General features: G+C 40.3%; 1 protein-coding gene and 1 long non-coding RNA gene across 2 annotated transcripts in view; one reads left to right on the top strand and one right to left on the bottom strand.

The window, feature by feature from the left end:
- LOC309620806 overlaps positions 1-19,379 on the bottom strand; it is a 29,000-nt gene extending 9,621 nt beyond the window's left edge. Inside the window, exon 1 of the long non-coding RNA XR_014239651.1 lies at positions 19,294-19,379. This is a non-coding gene — a long non-coding RNA (uncharacterized lncRNA). The remainder of the gene's footprint in view (positions 1-19,293) is intronic.
- Positions 19,380-19,571: 192 nt separating this feature from the next.
- Positions 19,572-26,141, top strand: part of AMMECR1 (AMMECR nuclear protein 1) — a 121,857-nt gene continuing 115,287 nt past the window's right edge. The window contains 3 exon segments of the mRNA XM_082377519.1: positions 19,572-19,961; positions 19,963-20,010; positions 20,013-20,134. Coding sequence (XP_082233645.1) covers positions 19,662-19,961; positions 19,963-20,010; positions 20,013-20,134 — 470 coding nt within the window. The 5' untranslated portion in view covers positions 19,572-19,661.

The following is a 26,141-nucleotide window of genomic DNA, read 5'->3' as shown; positions in this document are numbered from 1 at the left end:
CCATTTGGTGGGTTTCCTCACTCTGCTATTTGTAAACAGGTCAAACCTGATTATAATGAATGTCAGAGGGCAGCTGTAGCCTGCAGGTTGAATACTGATGCTGACAGCTGTGTAATTACAATGCAGTTTTATTACAGGGAATTACACATGTATAATTATAATGAAGTTTGGATAATTTAGAAAAATGACTGATCGTGAGCAAGGTCAGGCCATCTACAATCTGAACTTCCCCTTGGTGTTAGAGCAAAACCTTCCAACAGAACTGGAAATGAAGGGTCACTCCTGGTGAAAAGACTCCGCTACCCTGGCTTCTAGTTTGTCCAGTCACTGTGTGTACTTCTGTGGAAAGCTAAAAACTTTACTGACTGACTACTTCTGGGTTCAAGATCATGCCTCTTCCCCCGCCCCCACCGGCACCCCGACAATTTTTCAAGGGCACGAGTCTGCTTTGGATCTTAATTAGATGTCTCCGACTAGAACTGAGGGTTTCAAATCAAGTGGAGGGAGTGGAGGCAGTTTTATGTCTTGATGCCTGAAAAAACAAAGCCTCCTTCATATGCTGACGAGAAATGCACGGTGATCACATTTTGGAATTTCAAATGGGAACACGTAGTCTGGAAATGGAACGGAATATCTGAAATCAGGACTGCCCCAGAAAACTTGGATAATTGTAACGATCACGTATTTTGAGTACTTACTATGTGCCAGGCACTGGGAAAAGTCCTTCCCATATATCATCTCATTTAATCCTTTCAACAAACCCTAAGAAGTAGGTCCTAGAATCCCCATCTCTGCACATGAGGAGACTAAGGCATAGTGAAGTTTGGACTACTTGCCCAAGGTCATATAGTAATCACATGGCAGAGCTGAGATTCAAATCCAGTTCTGACTAACTGCGAAGGTGTTCTCTTGACTACCAAGGGGCCCTGACATTCTCTTGAGATGTTTAGGGTCTAAATAATTTCTTTGCAGAAAGGATTCAAAGGTAGGAGCCAAATCAGTATTTCCACCTGTGTATGACCCGCACAATTTTTGCCATATCCAAAGACAACATAAATTACAGGCAGGGTGTTCAGGCATGCTGTGCTCTCTCTCGTTCCCTGAGGGTGCAGGCGGCAGCCTTCCCCACCTTAGCCTCATCCCCATAAGCCTACCCAGGATCCGTTCTTGGCCAGCCAAGTTCATCTCTGGAAAGTGAACTGCCATGGCTCTACCTACTTTAACCTCAAAATCTTAAGCAATAATAATCATGAAATCATGGACGGGATGTTTAGATGTACTTTTTAATGCACATCAAAATAAATAATATTCATCTGTGATCACCCCAAATCATCTCATGTCCCACCGGGGGACATATAACCACATACAGGACAGTACTGATCTAGATGATCTCTATGTGACCTTCTAACCTTGACAGTCAATGAAACAATTCACCTCTAAAAATAATTCAAAAAGGATGAGATGAGTTTGAGTAAGATGGCAATTTGCCAATCCTCGCTCATTTTCCTCTCTTGAAGTCTCCAGTCTCTGCTTTCCTCCCATTTTCTGAGAATTTCTTCACAGCTTTTCAGAAGAAACTGGGCACTTCCCAGGGAACAAGCTGCTTCTATTTCCACAAATACTGAACTTCAACCTCCAGCTAAGGTTTCACATCCTTAGAGAAGCTTTCTCTGACCACCCAATCTGAAGTGACCCCCTATAATGTTACCTGTATTTTTTTTCTCTTAGCACTTATCACTATTTCAAACCACCTTGCCTGTTTGTTGACCTGTATACTGCCAGTCTCCTACTAAATAATAAGCTCCAGGAGGTCCCTGGCTTTTAGCACAATGCCTGGCACGTAGTAAGTGCTCAAGGGGTATTTGTCAAATGAACGAAGTAAGGAATCTAAAGTTAGGGTAGGGCTGTGGAGCTGATGAAACAGAGAGAACATAAGGAAAGCTGAACTTTGGGTGATGTAATTTATCCAACAAGGTAAAGTGGGCAATGACCTGGGAAGGTGTAAAACTATCTCAGGTACTTACAACACTCATTCCATCTTGAGCGCTTACTGTTTTCAGGGCATTGTGCTAAGCTGTTCCCTGTGAACTGGCTACCATTAACCTCTGGGGCCTATGCCATTGGTAAGTCCCAGTTGCAGTCATGTAATTCATGTTTATTGAGTGACTACTACATGTCAAGCACTGTTCTATGCTAGGATACAGCAATAAGCAGGACAAAGTTCCAGCCCTCTAGTGAGGGCCAAATTAGGACCAGGCATGCATCTTTATATAGCTCTTTATCCCAGGTGGTATTTCCCAGTGGTCCTTTACCTGTCTAGCAAAACCATCTCTTTGCTCTCAAGGCGGTTTATTGGCCCTGACCCACTAACATTTATAACAGCTTCCATCCATTTATTGAGTATGCATTATGTGTCAGGCACTGTGCTGATGGCTTTATGTATATTATTACATGTGTTAATCTTTCCAATAACCCCATGAAGAAGGTACTATTATTAACTCCATTTTACAGAGGAGGAAAGCAAGGCTCACTGAGATTAAAATGACTTGCCCAATGTCATGTAGCTGTTATGCGGTGGAGTGGATTCAAAGCTAGGCAGGGTGCCTCCAGAATCAGCGTCCTTAACCATGAGTGTGTAATGGTGCCTCTTATATTACATATGGCCACCCTTCCCTTCTGAAGATTCTGGCAACCCAGACACTCTCAGATATTGGGTTTTCCTGGGGAGCTGGCAATGAGGTAGGTAGAAATGTCTCAAGATCTGCCTGTGTGCTTCAGAACACGAGGCATATATATACGGTGGATACATGTTATGGAGCAGTTGCCATGGTTCATTACACCCTAGGAATAACACTGACTCAGTAAAGATCAAATTATTGAAGATATAGTTCAAGAGGAAAACAGTACATGTCTGGACTTCTTTCATTTGAAAATGATTAAACACAAAGCAATTAAAGAAAAGCTGAGGAAAACAGTGCATTTGTAGAGAAAATATTAAAACCATATCTCAATATAGGCAACTCAGATTAAAATAATAAATATCTTTGTGCTATCAGTTTTATCATAATATATCCTTTAGGTTCTATGTACAACCAAAAGCTATAAAATATGTTTTGTTTTTACACTAATTCTGCATTTTACTGAAATATATACATTTGTTTAATGCCTTTTCAAAGCAATTTTCCTTACCTGATTTCACTGTGGTCTCATAAAAACTTTGTAAGGTAGAGGAGGGGAGGTATTATCTTTGCTTTATAAAAGTATAAATTTAAGATACAAAGTGGACAAGTAAGTTACCAAGAACACCAGATTGGAATTGAAGAAGTGAAATTTGTTCCACACCACCAGGGTGCAAAAGTGTTACATTTCTTTATATCCTGACAACAAATGAAATCTGCTCTGAGCCTTCCACTTTTTCAGCTGGCTAAAAATGCAATCTCACTCATGGTTTTGAGAGGCCCTTCCTCTCTGCCAAGGCTGCTGAAAGCCTTAGCAAATCATACACAGACCAGAAATTTCAGGACCGGCCCTCTGCCTGTTGTCCATACTGATATGTTTATTATGCAAATGCACAAGGCCCCTTGTAGGTAGGTATCAGCTGCCTCTGCGCCACCCTTGGACATTGGTGGGGGGAAGGGTGTCTTTCCTGAGGTTGGCAGCCTTGTGGCCTAGTATCCAGCCTCCCTGAAGTGTACCATGAAGCCATTTTCCTTTGAGACCTTGCCCCCTTCTTTGGGGCACTAGAGGGGAGCAATGGTAGTCCTTGCTGCTCAAGGAATCTGCCATTACTCCCATCTCCTCTCTAGTGTTGGACTTCTAGAACTTCTAGGTCAGACAGCTTCTGCCACCTCTACTCAAAAGTGCTCACTTCTTAACCCTCTGGAACAAACCAGCATAATTTCCCTCAATGAACCTAGGCCTTTGAAATCAAAAGCTCTAGACCAGGTGATCATCTGAGTGCCTGAGAGCTTCTGCTTTTGACCTTGCAAAACAAAATCTCCCAAGACAAGGGTACAGAAAGACTTGGCTATGTTTTGATTTGGGGGAAGGAAAAATACCTGCAGAGGCAAAAACAAATTATAAAAACTTAATATCTCAATAAATAATCCTACCACAAACTTTATTACAATTCTTATTGGTTGTTTTTTTATTTTAGGCATGTTATTTGTAAGTCAGTAGTAACCATGGATCTACATTTTTGCAGTTGATTTCAATTCTGTGCATATTTATTAAACACACACAATGCTCCTATTACTGTACTATGTTATTATATGGCGCATGTAAGAAGAAAAAGCTATAGTCTTTGTTTTTGAAATGTAAGGAAATGAAGCCACAATGTGTTCTTTGATAATCTGTTGCTGGTAAGTTTCAGATCCCACTATGCAAGAGGCTAGGAATTTCTTTCTTAAAAAGTATGCCCTTTATGGAGGGTATCTTCTTTTCTTTCTTTTTTCCTCCTTGCATTCACTCAAGAAACATTATATGCTACTCATGGGGCCAGGGATATAGAGAGATGGCACTGTCCTTGCCCTCAAGAAGTAGAAACTAGGTGGAGGAAGAGAATAGAGCTACAATATCAGAGTGGCCTAAAAAAGGACGGAAATTCCAGAAAGAACTGAGAGCATGGACAAAGAAGGGAACAGAATTCCCTAAAATAAAAATAGGGAAGTGAAAGAACATAGTATCTTGAGGGAACTATCAATAATCTGACTGATGTAAAAAGTCTGTGGGGAATAATGGTGAAAGACAAGGCTAGGGAGCTAGTCTGGGGTGTGATTGAAAATGTCCCTATATGCAAAGTCAAAGAGTTTGGGATTCTTCTTAAAGGCAATGAGACACTAACCAAAGGTTCAAGTAGGGTTGTGACAAAGGCAGAACAGCATTTTTTTGAATGCTCCTTCTGATAGAGCTGCCAAGGATGGACTAGAGGAGGGTGAGACTGGGTACAGAGAGAGTAATCAGGTGGCTCTTGGTGAGAGTTGATGACATAAGGCTATAGAAGTAGAAATAGATTGGAGGTAATATTGGTGGACTAAGTGTAAGAGGTGAGAGATAAGTTGGAGTTACAGATGACTTCCAGGCCTGGGTAATCGGGTTGATGGAGATGACATTAACCAAAATAGGGACTACCCAAGAGGGCCAGGGTTGTATATAATGAGTCCTGTTTCAGATATGTTGAATTTCAGGTGTCTTTGGGACACCAGGTGAAACGATCTAATAAGCCAATTGAAATATCAGCCTGCAGCTTGGTTAGAGAAGTCAGGGTTGAAGTTAGAGATTTGGGAGTCATCAGAACACAGGGGTTGAATAGCCTGATGGCAATAAATGTAGAGCAAAAGAAAGGGCTGGGGATAGGGGTCTGAGGTGCAGGTATCTGGAGTAACAGAAAGACCCCAAAAGAGACTGAGGGAAGCAGTAATCTGTCATGGAAGATATAGGAGAAGAAAGGTCCTGGAAGGAAAGGATGGTCATGAGTCACAAACAAAGAGTAGAGGTCAGATAGGACAAGAACTGCAAGGGCCACTATGAATTAGACAACTTGGACGTCACCAGTGGGCTTTTGTTGGAGCAGTAGCGGGGGCATAAGCCAGACCACTGTGGTTTGAGGGCTTAAGAGGAGAGAAGGAAGAAGGAAACAGTATATGAGGCTTATTCTGTCAAGAAGGCTGGCAGTAAACGGAAAGTGAAAAATAAGATGGCACCACAGTGGGCAAAGTTCAAAGAAAGATTGTTTAATGTGGGAGAACGCCAGTGAGAGTGATAGTGGAGCTCTGAGAGAGGAGAAAGCTAATGCATGGAGTTGAGTCTCAGACAAGTCCGGGGAGATGGGTTCTAGCCCAGTACTTTTCAAACTATCTGTGGTGAAGGATCAGCTTTTAAAATTTCCAATCTGTCGCAGACTGGTACTTTTGTAAAATATAATAAAAATGAATTACTAGAAAAATGCAGTGAAAAACACAGACAGTCAAGTTATAAGCCCCAATTTTTCATTATTAGATCCAATGAATATACAATTACTTTATCAAATTGCTAAAAAAGTTTCTGAATTCTTACTCTCAATTTCAGTGCTTATGTTGTTGTAAATCAATATCAAACAGTTTGAGGATCGGAAGAGGTCTATCACCGTCTTTGGGTCCACTATCTACTTTGAATAGCACTATTTAGACCATAGGACCTGGAAAGGAGGAAGGAAAGAACACCACTTCTTCCAAGAGAGAGGAAGGAAGTGGGAAGTGATGGGAGAATAGAGAGAATGCTTAGAAATGGAATGAAGGAGAGTTGAGGGAATTCCCATCTGAAATTTTTTTTTTTTTTGGAGTGAAGTAGGAAGTCTTGACCTTATGGAGTAAGTAAAGGATAAAGGGCATAGGGTGGGAGGATTGGAGGAGTGTAGTAATGGGTTGAAACAGCTGTTGTGGGAAATGAGCAATGTAACTGAATAAAGATGAATAAAAGTGTTGTAAAACAATAGAAAGAAGGCCCAACTGAGACTGGAAATCATAGATTTGTTATGGAGCCAATCAGCCCAATTTTGTGATTTTCTCTAGCAGTTTTGCAGCCTCAGAGCAGGGGTGGAGAAACATATGGTGGGGCTCTGGTAATATGGTGGGCTAGGAATGCAAACTGACTCTCCCACGGAAAACGACTAAAAATGCTGGATAAAATGCAGCAAACATCTTCTCTTTTTTTTTAAGCATAAATTTATTTATTTATTTATTTATTTAATTGTTTTTGGCCATGCCACACGGCATGTGGGATCTTAGTTCCCCAACCAGGCATCGAACCCGTGCCCCCTGCAGTGGAAGTGTGGAGTCTTCACCACTGGACTGCCAGGGAAGTCCCACAAACATCTTCTTAAAGGTATCACAAAGCTGGAAAGGTAGTAAGGAATTATAAGCCCAGATCTAAGCAAAGACAGACTGATGAAGTTACTTCTTTGAGAACATTTGCTGAACTTAATATAAACTTCAAGGAACAAGCCATAAGTGATATTAAAAACACAAACCAAAAGCCTACCCAAGGTGGGGAGTGTAATAAGGTTCCTCCCCAGATAAAACTGGAATGACAAGGGGTTGAACCATCAGTGTTCCAGTGAACCAGAAATAAGCCTCCACACACACACACACACACACACACACACACACACACACACACAAAAGGGGACTTTGAGGAAAGCAGCCTTGGCATTACATTAGGCTGTAAACATTGTGTTTACAGCCTCTCAGGCACCTGCCCTGAGAGGCTGTAAACACAATCTCATCTAATAAAGATTCGCAGCCTAAATTCACATTACCCAGGGACTCCAAAAAGCCTCAAGCTCTGAATTTAGTTTAAAGTAGACCCAGACTGGTAGTGCCACCAGGCACCTGGCAGAATGCAAATCCTCTCTGCAGGAACCCACCCTCATCCTAAACCTCAAAATATTCCCACAAATAATTTTCTAAAGATATGAGGAAATCTTAATTAAAAATCACTAAGCACACAACAAAACAAGGCACCATGCATAAGACAAATAGGAAGTTCAAATGAGATAGATTTGAATCCAAATATATAAGTAGTTTTATTTAAATACAAATAGACTAAATGCTTGTGTTAAAAGATAGACTAAATTTAAAAAATCCAACCATATGCTGTTTATAATAGTTACATTAAAACATAAAGATACAGAAAGATTGACAGTAAAAGGATGGAAAAAGACATTTCACACAAATACTAACCAAAAGAAAGCTGGTACTGCTATATTAGTATCAGACAAAATAGACTTCAAGGCAAGAAAGCACTACTAAAGATATAGCGGGTTGTTTTTATAAAAATACAATCTAAGGAGAAGATATAAAAATGTTAAATTTGCATGAACCTAATAATACCCTTAAAATAAACAAAGCAGAAATCAACAAAACTACAAGGAGAAATGGACAAGTCCACAGTCATAACAAGAGCTTTTAACATACCTCTGTCAGTATAGAACAAATAGAACAAACATAATCAATAAGTATCTAGAAGATTTTAATAACACAATTAACAAAATTGATCTAATAGTGCAAAGAACACTGAACCCAACAATTGCAGAACACACATTTTTTTCAAGCCCACATAGAAGACTCACCAAAATTGATCATATACTGGGTCATAAAGCAAAGGATTAAAATAATACAAATGACTTCCAATGATCACAGTGCAATTAAGCCAGAAATCAACAACAAAGTGATAACTAAAAAAAACACATACATTTGAAAATTTTAAAACATACTTTTAAATAAACCATGGGTCAAAGAAAAATCATATTGAAAATTGTAAAATATTTTGAACTCAACTAAAATAAAAATACTACCTATCAAAGCCTGTGGGATGCAACCAAAGCAATACTTAGAGGGAAAGCTATAGCCTGAAATGCTTATATTTCAAAAGAAGTAAAGGCTGAAAATGAAAAACTAGACATCCATTTTGAGGAGCTAGAAAAGGAACAACAAAATAAACCCAAAGAAAGTAGACGGAAATAAAACATATGATGAAGTTAATCCAGGATTAGAGGTTGGCAGAGAAGATGTTGTTGAAGGTAATAAGTAGGAGGGAACTGAGGAAGCTAGTGAAAGTGTGGGCAGAAAAGGGGGTGAAGTGGAAGTGGTAAAGGAGGGTATGTCAGGAAGATTGGAGAATAGGGATAGGTCTAGAGACATGAGGTCACAAAGACATGAGATCACAAAGCAGTTTAATGGGAGTAAGGGAGTTAGAGGTGAATACACAGGAGTTTTTGATTAGCGTGGAATTTTAAAGTTAAAGGTTTTATATGTGAAACAGTTCTAAATGAAGAAAATATATGGCATGTGGCCATATAAGTGGGTGGCTGAAATGAGGTGGAGTATTCTTAATTATCTGTTTAGAAGTCTTTCTCTGACTCTACATTGGTTCGTAAGACCTTATAGGATTAGAAACACCTTACTCATCTCTACATCCCTGTTATGGGGTTTGTCACATAGTAGATGCTCAACAAATGCTTGTCTACCCTAACTAATATAGGCAATATGCTAAGCACTTTACACACATTCTTTTATTTAATCCTTACAACAATTCTATGAGGTACCTACTAATACGCAACTTAAGAGAGAAGGAAAGTGAGGTTAAGTAACTTGCTCAAAATTGTACAATGAACGAACGGGTACTGTGCTAAAGGCCTGAGAGTAGATGTTTACTACAGTCCCAGACAAGCTATGCCCAAAGCAATCACTAAGCCCAGCTGTGATTCTGAAGAGCAAAATTTTGCTGAGGCAGTAAAAACATCATGCCATCAAAATTTTCACTGGAACCCCACCACCACCCAAATCCAAGCATTTTATTGCCTGCCTTCCTCCTGTGCTCATCATTTCCATCCAGCTCAGTCCTCCATCTTTCCTGACTAACCCTATCTTATCCATCTCCCTATTTATGAAACCAGAATAGAATAATAATTGATGCTTTGAGATCTCAGTAGTTGTGCTGTTCAGGATAGAAGTGTTTCAGAATTAATTCATCTGCCCAAAAATTACTTGTAGGTATACTTCACTGAAGACTTTGTAATGGTGACCAAGAAAGACATAATGCTTATAATGATAATAAAAACAACTACTTATAATAGCTCTAGAAACTATCCATAATTAAAGGAAAGCCCTCCTTCGACCCAACATTCCTCTCTAGCTATCCCCTCATTTCTCTGCTCTTCTTCAGAGCCAACTGTTTCAACAGTTATCTGTATACACACTATCAGCAGTTCCTCACCTCCCTATTCACTTTTCAACCCACTCTAGTCTGGCTTCAGGCTCCTCCACTCCAATGAAACTACTTCTATTATTGCAACAAGCAACCTCCATCTTGCCAAATCCAATAGACACTTCTCTATCCTTATCTTACTTGAACTCCCTGCAGCATTTGACATAGTTAACCTTTCCCTCCAAGTTAAAACATTTTCTTCTTTGGATATTGTGACACGACACTGATGATTCTTTCCCCCTACCTCACTGGATGCTCTTGTTTAGTCTCCTTTGCAGATTTCTCCTACCATTGTGGTACCTCAGGACTCACTCCTGGGTTTTCTTCTCTTTTTTCTTTATACAGTTGATCCTCAGTATCCACAAGGGATTGGTTCCAGAAGGCCCCGCACATACCAAAATCCACAGATGCTCAAGTCCCTTATATAAAATGGCGTAGGACAAGGAATACAGCCAGTCCTCCTTATCAGCAGGTTTCACATCTGCAGATTCAACCAGTTGAGGATCAAAATCTGTGGTTGGTTGAATCTGTGGATGCGAAACCCATGGATACAGAGGGCCACTGTATTCCTTCTCCATGCTATCTCATCCAGATCATGGCTTCAAATACCATCTACATGCTGATAACTCTCAAGTTTATTTCAAGACTCTACTCTGAGTTCCTAACATGCATATTTGACTATCTACTTGACATCTCCATTTGGATACCTGGCAGATACCTTAAACTTATTACGTCAAGAACTCTTGCTATTTCTCCCAAACAGCTCCTGTTCCTATCTTCTCCATCTCAGTATGTCACCACCACTTATTCAGTTACTTAAAGAAGAAATCTAGGCATCATCCTTAATTCCTTCTTTTTCCTTACCTCAACAACATATCTAACAGTAAGTCTTGTTAACTCTGACTCCAAAATTTATGTAGAATATCTCACCTTATTTCATCATAACTGCTACCACCTAGGTCCAGGCCTACCCTGGATTATGGAAGTTTCCTGCCTAGTCTTGCTTCCTCCTCTCTGTTCTCCTCTAGTACAGTTCTTCACATAGCAGCAAAATTGATCTTATTGAACCCTTCAATGGCTTCCCATTTGGCTCTTTGAATAAAAGCCCAAAAACCTTATTATGGCTATATGTGAGCCACTCTTGCTCCTTAATAAGTAAATAGAAGACTTGGACAACACTATACACCAACTAAACCTAACATACATCCATAGAGCATTCCACCTAATTACAGTAGAATACATAATATTCTCAAGTGCATGTGGAATATTCTCCAGGATAGACTATATGCTAGGCCACAAAACAAGCTTCAAAACATTTAAAATGATTGAAATCATACAAGGTATATTCTCTACCTTCAAAGGAATAAAATTAGAACTAAATAGCAGAGATTTGGGAAATTCACAAATATGTGGAAATTAAATAAAACCCTCCTAAATAACTGATGTGTCAAAGAAAAAAAATCACAAGAGAAATTAGAAAATAATTTGAGATGAACAAAAGCAAAACTACAACACACCAAAGCTTATGGGATGCAGCTAAAGCAGCACTTAGAGGGAAATTGATAGCTGTAAGACCTTTATTTAAAAAGCAGAAATATCTCAAATCAATACCTTAACCTCTCACCTTAAGAAACTAGAACAGGGACTTCCCCGGTGGTCCAGTGGTTAAGACTCTGTGTTTCCACTGTGGGGGGCACGGGTTCAATCCCTGGAAGGGGAACTGAGATCCCACATGCTGCATGGTGCGGCCAAGAAAAAAAGAAACTAGAACAAAGGGTAAAGTAAACCCAAGGCAAACATAGGGAAGGAAATAGTAAAGATTACAACAGAGATACATGAAATGGAGAATGGAAAAACAATAGAGGAAATTAATGAAACAAAAATTGGTTTGAAAAGAACAGCAAAATTGACAAGCCTTCAGTTAGACTGTCCAAGAGAGAAAAAAGGGAGAAGACTGAAATTACTAAAATCAGATATGAAAGAGGGGACATTACTATAGACCCTACAGGGAAAATAAAAAGGATTAGAAAAGAATACCGTAAACAGTTGTATGCCAACAAATTAGATAACCTAGATGAAATGGACAAATTCCTAGAAATGCACAAACTACCAAAACTAATTCAAAAAGACAAAAAAAAAGTAAAAAAAAAACTAATTCAAAAAGAAACTGAAAATCTTAATAGGCCTATAACAAGTAACAAGATTGAGTCAGTAATTAAAAAAGAATCTCCCAACAAAGAAAAGCCAGAACCAGATGGCTTCTTCACTGGCGAGTTTGACCACACTTTTAAAGAATTAATACCAATTCTTTTCAAACTCACCCAAAATATAGAAGAGGAAGAAAACTTCCCAACTCATCCTATGAGGCCAGTATTATCCTGATATAAAAACCAGACAAAGACATCACATGAAAACTCAGACCAATACTTCTTATAAATATAGATGCAAAAATCCCTACAAAATACAAGCAAATTGATCCAGCAACATATAAAAAGGGATTATACACCATGACCAAATAGGATTCATCCCAGGATTGGAAGGTTGGTTTAACATCCAAAAATCAATTAATGTAATACACCATATCAACAGCATAAAGGACAAAAAGCACATGATTCTTTCATTAGATACAGAAAAAGCATTTGACAAAATCCAACCTTTCATGATAAAAAAAATTCAACAAATTAGAAATAGGAGCGAACTTCCTCAACGTAATAAAGGGCATCTATGAAAAACCCACAGCTAACATCATACTTAATGGTGAAAGACTGAAAGCTTTCCCCCTAAGATCAGGAACAAGACAGGGGTGTCTTCTCTTGCCAGTTTTATTCAACATTGTACTGGAGATTTTAGCCAAAGCAATTAGACAAGAATAAGAAATAAAAGGCATCTAGATTGGAAAGGAAGAAGTAAAAACATCTATTTGCAGATAACATGATCTTGTATATAGAAAATACTAAGAAATCCAATAAAAATTATTAGAACTAATAAACATTTCAGCTGGGTTGTAGGAGACAAGATCAATATATAAAAATCAGTTATGTTTCTATGTAATGTACAATCCCCAAACTGAAATTAATAAAACAATTCCATCTACAATAACTTCAAAAAGAATAAAATACTTAGAAATAAATTTAACAATAGAAGTGCAACATATACTCTGAAAACTACAAAACATTGTTGAAGGAAATTAAAGTAGACCTTAATAAATGGAGAGAAATCCCACGTTCATGGATTGGAAAACTAAATATTGTTAAGATGTCAATACACCTCAAAGCGATCTACATTCAATGCAACCCCTATCAAAATCCCAACCAGCTTCTTTTCAGAAATTGATAAGGTGATCATGAAACTAATATGGAAATGCAAGCATCCCACAAGAGCCAAAATAATCTTGAAAAAGAAGAACATATTTAGAGGATTCACACTTCCCATTTTCAAAACTTGCTACAAAGCTACAGTAATCAAGACAGTGTAGTGCTGACCCAAGGGCAGACATATAGTTCAATGGAATAGAACTGAAGGTCCAGAAATAAACCCCTATGTTATTCTTGATTGGTTCTTGACAAGAGTGCCAAGACATTTCAATGGGGAACAAAGAGTGTTTTCAACAAATATTGGCTGGGATGACTGGATATCCATATGCAAAAGAATTAACTTGGACCCCTTCCTCACACTGTGTCCAAAAATTAACTCATAATGGATCAAAGATGAACTGTAAGAGCTAAAACTATGGAACTCTTAAAAGTAAACACAGATGTAAATCTTCATGACCTTGTATTTGGCAATGGTTTCTTAGATATAATATCAAAAGTACAAGCAACAAATAAATTGGACACCATTTAAAAAGTGAAAAGACAACCCACAGAATGGAGGAAAATGTTTGAAAATGATATATCCTGGTATCATGAATATATAAAGAATTCTTACAACCTAATCATAAGAAGACAAATAACTCAGTTTAAAAATGGGCAAAGGATTTGAATAAACATTTCTCCAAAAAAGATATACAAATAGGTGATAAGCACGTTAGTCATTAGAGAAATGTAAATCAAAACTACAATGAAATACTATGTCACATCCATTAGGATGGCTACAATAATACTTCTTTTAAAGATAAAAACAAGTGTTGGGAAGAATGTGGAAAAATTGGAACCCTCATACACTACAGATGGAGTTTGAAAATGGTGCAGCTAGTTTGAAAAACAGTCTGGCAGTTCATCAAAAGGTTAAATATGGAGTTACCATATAACTCATTACATATAGCATATAATTCCATCACTAGGTATATACCCAAAAGAAATGAAAACACACATCCACATAAAAACTTGTACATGAATGTTCATTGCAGCATTATTCATGATAACCAAAAAGTGGAAACAACCCAAATGCCGATCAATTGATGAATGGATAAACTGTGGTATAGCCATATAATGGAATATTAGTCTGCCAGAAGAATGAAGAAAGAAGAATGAAGTACTGATAGATGCTACAACATGGAGAAACCTTGAAAACATGATGCTAAGTGAAATAAGGCAGACACAAAAGGGCAAGTATTGTATGATTCCATTTACATGAAATGTCCAGAATAGGCAAATCTATAGAAACAAAAGGTAGGTTATTGGTTGCCAGGGGCTGGGGGGTGGGCAGGTCGATGGGAGGGAATGGAGAGTGACTGCTAATGGGTATGGAGCTTCTTTTTGGGATTATGAAGGTGTTCCAAAATTATGTTGCTGATCGCACAACTCCATGAATATACGAAAAACCATTGAATTTAAATGGGTGGATTGCATGCTTTGTGAATTATATCTCAAAATTAAAAAAGAAAGAAAGAATCAGAGGTGTTTGGGGGACTCATAGAGCAGGGTGTAGCATGGGAAATTTCAAGCCCCTTAGAAAAGCCATAAGCCACCATGAAGCATCTGCAGTAGAAATGGCAGCATGGAGGGTTAGTTAGAGAGAAGCCTGTCAAGTGGCATGGAAGAAATCCAGAATTCCTTGTGGGGACCTGTGGAGGATGCAGAAGGCAGCTGAGAATTAAGAGGCAGCATATTTGCCAGGCAGTTGCTGTGGCATGAGTGAACAGCCCTAAAGTCAGGGGCTGGATGGAGGATATGGCTGAAGTTTAGAGGGCTAGCAGACCACTGGGAGCTGAGGTAGGAATCCTGGGCAGTAGTATGTAAGGAGAGAGATAGATGTGCTTCCTGACCCAGTCATTGTGCATTGCGCATAGTGAGAGAATAAGCCATAAATTATGGACATTTAAAAAGTGAGTAGGGTGAGGCAAAATGAGCTAAACTTCAGCTAGGATCCAGCAGAGATTATGGGACTCACTCACTGCCATGAGTGTGTTTGAAGTGTAAATCAAATGCTTGCACAAAAGAGACTTTTAATTCAGAACACATTTCTATATTCTAATTGACAAGCTTAATCTGTCCAACCTGTGCCCAACCTGCGCCTCCAGGCAACTGGAATAGGTGCTCCAGAACAGGATGAGATTAGTTATAGGAAAACAACTATATGTTCATAATTAAATGTGGAGGTGGGGCACACTTGCGGTATATACATTTTCTCACCCCATTAAATGCATAGAGGATAGTAGATGAAGTCTTTAAAGAAAAGAGAAAAGAGGGAAATAGTCAAGTAAAGATTCTCCAAACTATAGTAGACACCTTCGCGTTTTGGTTGCTCACAACTCCCCTAACTGCCCAAGATAACACTCGCTTTGATCATCTTCTCCCTAAAAAGCTTTCCTTTCCAATCCACGGTTAGCTAGCTTTGTTAATACTTCCACATTCAGTATAGATATTCGCATACCTAAATCTTATTAAAGAGTTCGTATAACTTTGTCTCAAGGAAATAGGTAGCAAAACAACATTCAATTAGCTTGCATTCCAGTTGACAATAGAAGATATAAATGAAACAACTATTTAGAAAACAGTCAAAAGTAGACCATGGTCCTTCGTCTCATTAATGTGTTCATTAAAAACAGGTTTCAGGAGGGCAGGAGCTGATTTGTAATCAAGAAAACAAAAGCTGATTTATCCATTTGAATTGAAAAGTAGCTAAAGAATTTCAGTATTTATTCACATATTCATTCAAGTATAAAAGGGAACTGATCACCACCTCCGCCACCACAACCATGTGTCATATGTGTACAAGGTTAGATCAAAGTGGTAGCTAATAATATTACATTCTGCAGTTGTTCAAGGATGACAGTTGAGAAAGTTTGATGACAGAGGATAAAAATAACACTTGTTTGGGCATAAATGGAAGTTTTTTTAATTGAACTATGTGAACGTTCCTCTTCTCACCCATACTGCCAGAAACCTAAGAAAATAATTTTGCAACATAAAAGTGTTCACTACTCATCGAATTACAATTATTCTCTTTTTCTGAAATGAAAAATAACTATATTGTAAGCATGAGAATAAATTGAGGTAATGATAAAATAATCAGGATCTATTGGGTTTAATTCAATTCCCAGTTTTACCACATAGTAAATAATGTGCGTTAGCTTTTCACAGTTGTATAACAAAACATTTGACAAGAGTTACTTAACGGCAATTTAGAGGCAGATGCAGAAGCAGAAATGCTTACAGTTTGAATGTGCTTTGTCGACAAAGAGACTATGGCCTATTTACTTTTTTTATTTAAAAGAAACGTGGGATCTTTAGCTCCCAGCTTGACAGTCAGTTACAAAAAGCAGAAGGCACCTTAACGTTTCCTCTGGAGGATATTATCACTCCAGTATCAGCAGCGGGTAGAAACACATTTGCTTTATCATACTTTGACCTTTACACTTTAAGTCAAGAGAATCCTGAGCAAGGTCAGTTTCCCCGTCCAGTGTGCACTTTGCTGAGATGTAAAAAAACTTTTTTTCCCACAGAATTTGATCTGTGGATTTTATTTATGTTTGAATGAAATATGTTTATTTCTATGGTGGTGACTTTGCAAGAAAACAAGACCAGGAGAGGTATTTCCTCAAAGGCTAAAAGGAGGCATTACTACCACCACCACTGCTTGCCAAGGGATTTGCAAAGCATCTTGAGGCTCAAGGTTAGTATGGGAGACGAGCCAGGCTCAGGAGAAGTTAGCACAGACGAAAAAGTTAGAGTGTTTTCCCCCCTTTTAGCCAGCCAATTCAACAAAGTACTTCAGATAGTAACGCTTAGTGGTCAAATAATGATGTCTTTTCTGCAATGATCATGTTTGGGTTTGTCTATTTCCTTTATGCTTGTGAGGTTTGTAATTGGAATTTTAAATCCTTGGGGGAAAAGCTATTTTTGTAATTCAACTGGGATGTCCTTGTCTTAGGGTTTCCCATTGCTTCAGTCCCCTAGCCTGGTACTATAGCCATGATAGTGTTTTGTCTTTTAGATGAAATGCAGAACTAAGGACATGACTACTGGTGCTTATTAAAGATTCCTTGCTATTTTCACAAGAGTAGGGGCGTTAGACTCTTGTCTACTGGCCAAATTCTAAATCGGGAGATTACATTCTGCTTTCCTGAATTCCCCTAGCAGAAGCAGCCATCCATGGTATCCTACTTTGCTTCCTGTGCTAAACTGTTGTGTGATGTCATTAAATGGCACTGCTTTTCTACTACTAGAAGTGACCACTTCTTAGTGGAGTGGTGAATAAATTGGTACCTATTGTCTGATATTGTATTTGACCTAGTTTCAAACAAATTAAAAGGTAGGCTCTGAGAGTTAAGGATAAAGTACAAAACAAAACAAAACAAAACACCCTAACAGTGTACCGGTTGTTGTGGAGCATTTTTAAAAAACCAATATGCTTTCTCTTCTGCAACACAGACAAACAAATTAATGCATTTTTCAAAACTACACTAGTGGTTGACAATAAGTTGTTATTTTGCCTCAAACAGGACGATAGTTCTAACAGGGATGCTGAGGTTTGAGACGATGTGATCACATATCACAAACTAGTTAAACCATCTCTTTTGTCTTCAGGTTGTATCTAACCATCCTAGACAATTGATCTGTCTATTTCATAAAATCTCTCTTTAAGGAGAGTCTTCATCTTTCCTTGGTAACATATTTCAGTGTTTCTCAATCTTTCCATAAAAACTAAGTTCTTATTTTTATTTAAGCTCCGTTCCACCTACTGTAGCTTAATGTCACCATCTTTTATCCATCTCTAGCTTTCTATCATACACTGGTATTGAGAGGCAGTGTAGCACAACGGCATGGTTTTTGGAGTCAGACATGCCTGCGTTCAAATCCTGACTCCATCACTTTCTAGGTATGTGATGTTGGGCAAGTTACTACTGAGGTTCAATTTCCTCATCTGTAAATGAGCAACTTCAGAGGGTTACTGTGAGGATCAAATGACATAACATATTATTTGAAGGGTTATGGGGTAAGATGAGGCATGGTACTCAGAACCCAAAAAGTGCTCAATAAATAGTAGCTATTTATCTGATTAGGTACACAGATCTGACTTAATTCATAAACTCTTTGAGAGTGGGAAGCGTACTTCCTGGATTTTAACATAAGTACAGTGTCATGCACATACTATGGCACAGAGGCTCAATATTTGTTGAATGAATAAACTTATTTTTCCCCCAAGTGGAATGAACAGCCCTCACCTATTTGCAAGATCCCATACATTTTAGCTCCAAGTTGACAAATCTGATCAATCCTCTGATGCCTCCAAGTATGCAGATAGATACCTCACTTTGTCTAGATGTTTTGGCATGGCGTGGACACGATGCAAAAAAACTTACACTTTGCTTCTATCAGGTTCATTTCTATGAATTTTTACATTTGATGATTGTCTCGGGTGCCCAGAATGGGACTGACTCAATCATCTACCTCATCCATCCAAGCATTCTTTGAGAAATTTTTAAAATTAATACTAACGACTATCTAATTATATACCTAAACAAAATCTTTCAACTTGTGACTAAGTATACTACCTGCCCTATTTACCTGTAAGATCTATGCTGACTACAGATATATTTCTAATTTGCTTTGTTCCCAAGCCAGCCCCTTCTCCCAATTACCCACCGCCACAAGTTCCAGAGCACAATTAACATCTGTGAACCAGTGAGGTGTTGGTTAGGACTTTATGTTTTGCTTTTAAACGTCTTCACGGGGCTAGGAGGGGAAGTTGAGGAACAAACAGAGGATATATAGATTCAATCGGGCTGCAGTATTCGTTGATAAAGAATGGAAAGAGTATTTCTCTTTTACCATAATCTTGGAAAACTTCTGGTGCGTGCTCAGATTGAGCCACTGCAGTGTGGCCATTTCCCCGACTGATTTGTACAGACTTTAGAAGGGCGATCTCAGGTGTGGAGCTCTGAGCACCTGCTTGCTCACACTCTGGCAGTTCAGAACCCAGCGTATTTGAGGCCGGTGGCTCAGGTTCCACGTAACTCAGCTCAAGTGTCACTAACACTATGTGCAGCGCCCGTCATCGAGCTGGGCTTTGAGACTTGGACACTTACTTCGGACTTTCTTCTTTCTCCCCCCCCTCCCCTCCCACTAGTTTCCCTTTCCCTCCTCTGACCCGGGGCGTGCCCACCTCTTCCCTTTGCTCCCACTCTCCGCTTTCTTCTTCTTTCCTTCTCCTTCCTTCCTACTGGGCTTCGCGTCTTTCATCCTCTGAGAGCCGCGGGGCGGGAGGCTGAGGCTCGGCTCGGAGGAGGAGGCGCGAGGCCGGCGGGACAGGCGCGAGGTGCCGAGCCGCGAAAGCGCGGGGCGCGCGCCGGGGCGGGGGCGCGCGAGGGCTGGCCGCGTGGCCGGGCGTCCGGGTCAGGTAGCGGCGCGCGCGCGCGTGGCCCGCGAGCCCCAGGCGCGCCCCCGGCGTCCGGGGCCGCAGCGTGCTCGCCCCCGCCGCCAGCTCGCCTCACTTATGGGTCGGAAGCGCTGCGTGGGGGAGAGTGTTCCAAGATGGCGGCGGGTTGCTGCGGGGTGAAGAAGCAGAAACTGTCCAGTTCGCCCCCCTCTGGCTCTGGTGGCGGTGGTGGCGCCTCCTCCTCCTCCCACTGCAGCGGAGAGAGCCAGTGCCGAGCCGGGGAGCTGGGACTAGGAGGCGCCGGTACGCGGCTCAACGGGCTAGGAGGTCTAGCCGGAGGAGGTAGCGGCAGCGGCTGTACCCTCTCTCCCCCTCAGGGCTGCGGCGGCGGCGGCGGGGGAATCTCCCTGTCGCCCCCTCCGAGCTGCGGAGTGGGCACCCTACTTTCTCCCCCGGCCGCCGCCACCTCACCCTCGCCCTCCTTGTCGTCCGCCGCCTCGTCCTCATCGCCCGGCTCCCGGAAGATGGTGGTGTCAGCGGAGATGTGCTGCTTTTGCTTCGATGTGCTCTACTGTCACCTGTACGGATACCAGCAGCCCCGGACCCCCCGGTTCACCAACGAGCCCTAGTGAGTACCGTGCCCACCGCCGCCCTCTCCCTTGCGCTCGGGATGGGGCTCAGAGTTGAGGTAAAGTACGAGTCAGCCTCCCCGCCGGCCGTTGCCCCTGCCCCTCTCGCTGCCCCGGGTCCCCGGAGCCGCTCGCTCTGAGTAAGGGCACCCCGCGCTTTCTGCCCTCAGAGGCAAGCGCCTCACACTTGGAGCGGGGTGCTGCCGCGAGAGATGGCGCGCTGGTTCCCAGAGGTGTTCACTTTCTCTTTGAGGTAACTTCGAGTTTTGACCCTCTCCTCTCCTTCGCCACCCTGCGTCTCATTCGCCCGGGTTTGGGAGGTCTGGTTCCCTCACGATGTTGACTTCTCCTGGCTTGGGTTTCCTTGACCCCCTGTGAAAGCCGCGCCGGTATTCCCGCCCCGCGTACCTTGCACATGGAGAGTTACTCTTCCATTGCAGCGTGAAAAATAGCACCTATCCAACTTCTGTTCTGCTAGTGATGGAACTTAGCTCCGGAGCCAATGAAGTTTACCCATCTTTTTCTTTCGGGTTTCCTTGTGTCCTGGGGAGGGAGGAGGTTTCCTTCAAAGCACATTTTCCCTTAGTACCTATTTTTATCCGAACATACCCATTAAAATGTGTTTCTCGTGAAGCGCACCGCCGGCTCTCTCACATTTAAAGAGTGAGACTTTTTTTTTTTTTTTTTTCATTTCACCGTCTGGGTAATAGCTCATTCAAAGAGAGCTGTCCCCATAGAGCCACTGTCAGTTTGTACGTTAAGCGTACCTTCGCTTTTGTGTCGATTTCACTTTTAAGAAACCCATGTTAGGCTCGACAGTTCGAGAAATAGTTGAACAGTAAGTGTGGAGGAATTTTTACGGTTTCCTTCGGTTTTGTCCTTTTAGTTATTTTATCCTTCAAGTGTGTGGTTGAGATTATTTAAAATAACACTGTTACAGCTAAAAGCCAGGTTAATTCTGGTCCCTGTCCGCTTGGATGTGTGGGAGATGGGGCATATGTTGTTTTTTTAATGTGTAAACTGAGTGTAAACTGACTTTTTGAGTTAAACGCTAGACAGAATGTAAAGCCCAAGGAAGGGCAGAATGACAAAGAGGGTGATTGTTTTTATTATGAGTACTTAGCATCAACAGGAAAAATAATAGAGAAAAATTTCAGTGAAACTTATACTGAAAAGCATCAACCCTTTTTCTAGCTAAGACAAGTGCCCCTTGTCCCCATATCATAAATACCTGAATTGATGTTCTTTTTAAACTGCTTCTTTTCATTTTGTGAGATTAGGGGATTAGACTGTGACTGGATACGTATAAACACTTCTGCCTACACTAAAAATATTCAATTAATATGTAAAGTGGAAATTACAACAAAGTGTCCTGAAAATTATAAATTTGCTTCGTTTGTTTTCTTTGGCTTTGATGCTTGAAATGTATTTAATTTTGTATTTTTGCCACTCTTCTGTGGTCTGTGCGTTTTCTTTCAGACTTGGTTCCTCTTTGGGCATTGGTTCATAAGAAATGCATGAAAGAGCATAGAGACTGATACTTTGTCAAATAAATTAAATATCTTGATAAGTTTCATAGTTTTAATTCTAAAAGCTTAAATCCTAAACCCACACCTGTACTTAGCCAATTTAGTTTTTGGTTAAGAAGTAGAATTCGTTTTGAAAAAGACTGCCATGTTAAAAAAAAATCTATGAAATATTTATTAGGTTGAGTCACTTATTTGTGACTTTTCTGTCTTCTCTTGGATGTCTATGATGTATTAAAGCCAGTCCGGGGATGATACATAGGTTGGCTCAGCAAAGTCATGGGACTGCAAAAAATTCACTCCTGTTTAGTTATATGAGTTTGGCAAAGGCTGTTTTACTATTCACGCTCCATTGCTCCAAAGCATATGCGAACACACTTTCAGGAGGTGCTATTTTCACACATTTTAAAGTGAGTTTGGGTTAACTGAATGACTGTAACAAGAATTTTAAAAGGAAAGTGAGCTTGACCAGCTCATACAGAAAATGCTTTTGAAAATGTCATTTAACAGTGGCTACTTTGCACACGTATTTAGGTATTGATTCTCCTCTAATAGTCCACCCACTGGATTTCTTTTTCATGGAATTAAACAGAAAAAAATAAGACACCCTTTTGACCACTGTGGATATGTTGAAATGATGGTGGAAGAATAATAACTATTATTTAGCAGGCCTTGGCTGTGTCATGTATTCTACCAAACAACGAATTTAGAAGAGCCGCTGAACATGACCAAGGGGAGAAGGAAAGTTCACTTAAGTGGAAAGAGGACTGCATCTTATTTTCATTTATCTTAAAGTCATTTTTGAGGTGGACGGTGGAAAAATTCAGGAAAGTTTCTTAAAAGCAGTGTTTGATTATGGGAGTGAAATAACTATAATCACTTGACAGTGCCTTAGTAACCAGAACCCATTTCCTTTCTGTTTTACATATTTAATAGCATTGTGTACTTATTAGTGTGGCTTGGTGCTGGGGGCCATAAGACAGAAATGGGCACATTGCTTTTCTTTTTTTCGTCAGAGTTATTAGGATCGTGGTGTCATGAGCAGTGCTGTTTCAGGTCCTGTCTCTCTGTCCACCAGAAGACGTGCTTTCGACAGTGGCACATTCTCCTGTGGGAAAGCACACCGTTTTCATCCCTTCCCAGGACCTTTCTGTCAAAATGTCTGTCACTGGTGAAATCTGCCTTTTATAGGCTTAGAAGTTCTAGCTTCATCAGTGACCCTTCCACTCTGGAAGGTTATTAGAGATTTCCAGTGATCTATCTGTTTCAGGTTTGGCGGGGAGGATGTCACTATAGGAAAAGGCTGTGTAGATACAAATTCTTCACTGTTGCTGCTGTTTCTTGGAGTACCTACCTCATTGCGAAGAGGTAGCAGTAGCTGGGACTTGGGAGGACAGTGGAAATCTGTTTATTGGAAGGCAGGTAACATTTGTGTTCAAAGTGAGGAATGAATTACTGAATCCTTGGTCTCAGTTGCACAGCCACATTCGCCCACAGAACTAAGATTCAAGACATGATTAAAAAAATGACTTTAGGTGCATTTTACTGTTCAAAGTCAGAGCTCTTAGATTTATATTGAATAGATGGGAACACAGCCACGTTATAGGAAACCATTTGCTACCATAAAGGGATCCACTGTGCCAGGTGTCGAGCCAGTTAGACTCCAGAACCGTCGCTCTCAACCTTGGATGCACATTCGAATCACTGAAGAATTATTAAAAAATATGGATGCCAGGGTCCCAACCCCAGAGATTCTGATTTAATTGGTCTTGGATGGGGCCTGGGCATCAGGATTATTAAAAGCTCTCCAGGTGATTTTAACATGCAGCTGAGGAGGAGAACCAGTGGTTGTATTCGACTAGGCCTTTCTCCTGAGATTCTGATTAATTTGGTCTGGGGTGGTTCCTGGGTACTCGGATTTTATGAGCACCCTGGGTGATTTTTGGTAAACAGCCAGTTTGGGAAACACTTGCAGTGTGGTCTGCAGAAGACATCACCTGGGGACTTGTTTGAAATGTAGGTTCACAGACCCCCACCTCAGACCTGCTGAATTTGAATCTGCAGTTTAACAAGCTCCCCAGGTGATTCTTATGCACATTAAAGTTTGGGGAGGAGTGGTTCTCGAACTTTAGGGTACATCATAAGCTCCTGTAGTGCTTGTTAAAACACAAATTGCTGGGCCCCATTCCCAGAGTTTCTGATTCAGTCGGTCTGGGGTGGAGCCGTGAATTTGCATTTCTAACAAGCTCCCTGGTGATGCTGCCGCTACAGTTCCCAGGACCACAAGTTGAGACCCACTGGGTTAGAGAGCGGTGAAGACCTGAATAAAGTAGTTGAGCAACTGTAAGGGAAGGGCAGTTTTCACTGTCAGTTTCCAGTATAAAACTTCCTGCTTCCGTGTTAGTATATTTTATCGTGGTCTTTCTAACTTAGCACCAGGGAGATTGAAGGCTGCCAAGATCATCATAAGAGTCTGAGGTTCTTGGGATGGTTTCAGTCCGAGGTGGGGTTGGCAGGGAGGAAACCCTCACCTGGAAACCTGCGGTACGATTTTCGGTCTTTTTTCAGAAATTGTTAAATGTGGGGGGCACATTTTAGGAATTAAAAGCAGCTCAAGTATATGTTTAAGTGAGTTGTATTGATTTTAGTAAGTAAAGTCCCCCTCTGTTCCCATAAAAAATGCTTTGATGATTAGTTCGCTTAAATAACATGTTGTGATGAGATTTTGAAAGCTTTTACTTATACTTACGCTTGCTGGATTGCATTTTAAGAATTTCCCTCATTAACAAAGAAATATAAAAGGATCCTGCTAAGGGACTGGGATTGTTCAGTCTTTATATCTTTAATGCTGTGTTGCATGTCACATCCCATGAACTTTTAATTTTAATCTTCTTACCACCTTTGAAGTTAATGCAGTACTACATTCTGTATAGACCATAGCACATAAAATATGTTTTACTATTAAACATCAATAAGTGTGGCTTTTCCATTGCAGTGAACAAAATGTATTTTTTAAAAATCCACTCCTGGACATGCAGATTTTGAGAGACTCTGATCAGGTGTTTGAACAATTACCTTTTTCTTGTCGCAGTAGTCAAATTACTGTTTCTCTGTGTGCTTGGGAGGAATTGGGTTGCTCTAGGGAGGTGAGAGGTAGGCACTTTGTTTCACCAGAACAGTAACAATCCTATCGCATGTTAGTAAAAAAGATGATTTGATAATGCAGCTCAGGTCAAAGTGATATTAAATCAGCATTTTAAACACAAACTATTATATTTCTAGTATGTCCTTTTTGGATGAAGACTGACCAGAATGGCCGGAAGGTGTATGTGTTTCTTGCGGATGATGCTACTAAGCCAGTACAGATTTCCTTATCCACGCTAGCGTAATGGTCATAACATATAGTTCTTCTTTTTTTAAAAAAATTGTCTGAAAAATTGTTGAGCATTTTTGGATGTGTTATATGGGTTGTTTTGCAACAGTGTTGATTTCCATTGGAAGGCAGTCCGGTGTCCTGTCTTACTGATAGGAAAAAAAAGCAGGCATGCCCCCAGTTGTCATTTATGCTGTAAAAACCATCAGTGACTGAAATGGTAGGATGTAGAAATATAAATTACAAAATTATTTTTATATCCATGCATAAAGGTGTACGTAGGGCAAGGTATATTTAGTTACAAAGGAAAACTCGTTGCTTATTTTACCTTCTCCCCCATGTGGCCAAAGGGAGTGATAATCTAGCTCATGATTTTTCTTGCTTATGTATTGTGTTTGTGCTGTGTTCAGGTCCCAGTTAGTGGGTAGCAACCAAGAAGGAACCTCTGCTGGGATCTCTCAGTCCAGTGGGAAGAAGGACCACTACTGAGAAAGAGAAAAATGCTCTGTTAGCCCATGCATAAGTTGCTTTTTTCTAGTATGTGTTTCTCAGAAACATACTAACATTCACATTGTTGTCTTTAAAAGACTGTACACTTTTTGAAATTGTATTTGCGTTAAAACACTATACCCTATTATGGCAATTTATTATAATTTTGAAGTCAGTTGTGCTTCCCATTAACAGACCATCTTTTTGAGAATGTATATGTGTGAAACACTAAAACTTGTGCAATGAGATTAGTCAAAGTTCCCTATTTCAATAGGCGTTTTTCTGTTCTCTCCATGTCACACATGCTTGCCTGTTTTAAAGCAGCACAATGACCAGGGCTTTTGCATTTAAATTTTCTTAAATAGTCTTTTTTTCCCCAAACTTGTGTAATAATGTCTCTTTTTGATACTGTTCTGAATCAATTAAGCTAAGTGAGTGAGGACCAGCAGTAAAACCCAGGGGCTGCCAAGAATGGACCTTCAGTGTGTAAGCTGTCTTTCCACAATCAGTAATTGGGCAGTCGCTCACAGGACACTGGAAACAGTGTGGGAAGCCAGTGGTTGTGTAGGTGGGAAGAGTAGATTCCCAACAGTAAACTTATTTAGAGTTGAGCTTCTG

The sequence above is a fragment of the Balaenoptera borealis genome (assembly GCF_965194805.1).
Source record: "Balaenoptera borealis genome assembly, chromosome: X".
NCBI lineage: Eukaryota > Metazoa > Chordata > Mammalia > Artiodactyla > Balaenopteridae > Balaenoptera > Balaenoptera borealis.
Note: the sequence above shows the minus strand (reverse complement) of the source record. Positions and strands in the feature narration are given on the sequence as shown.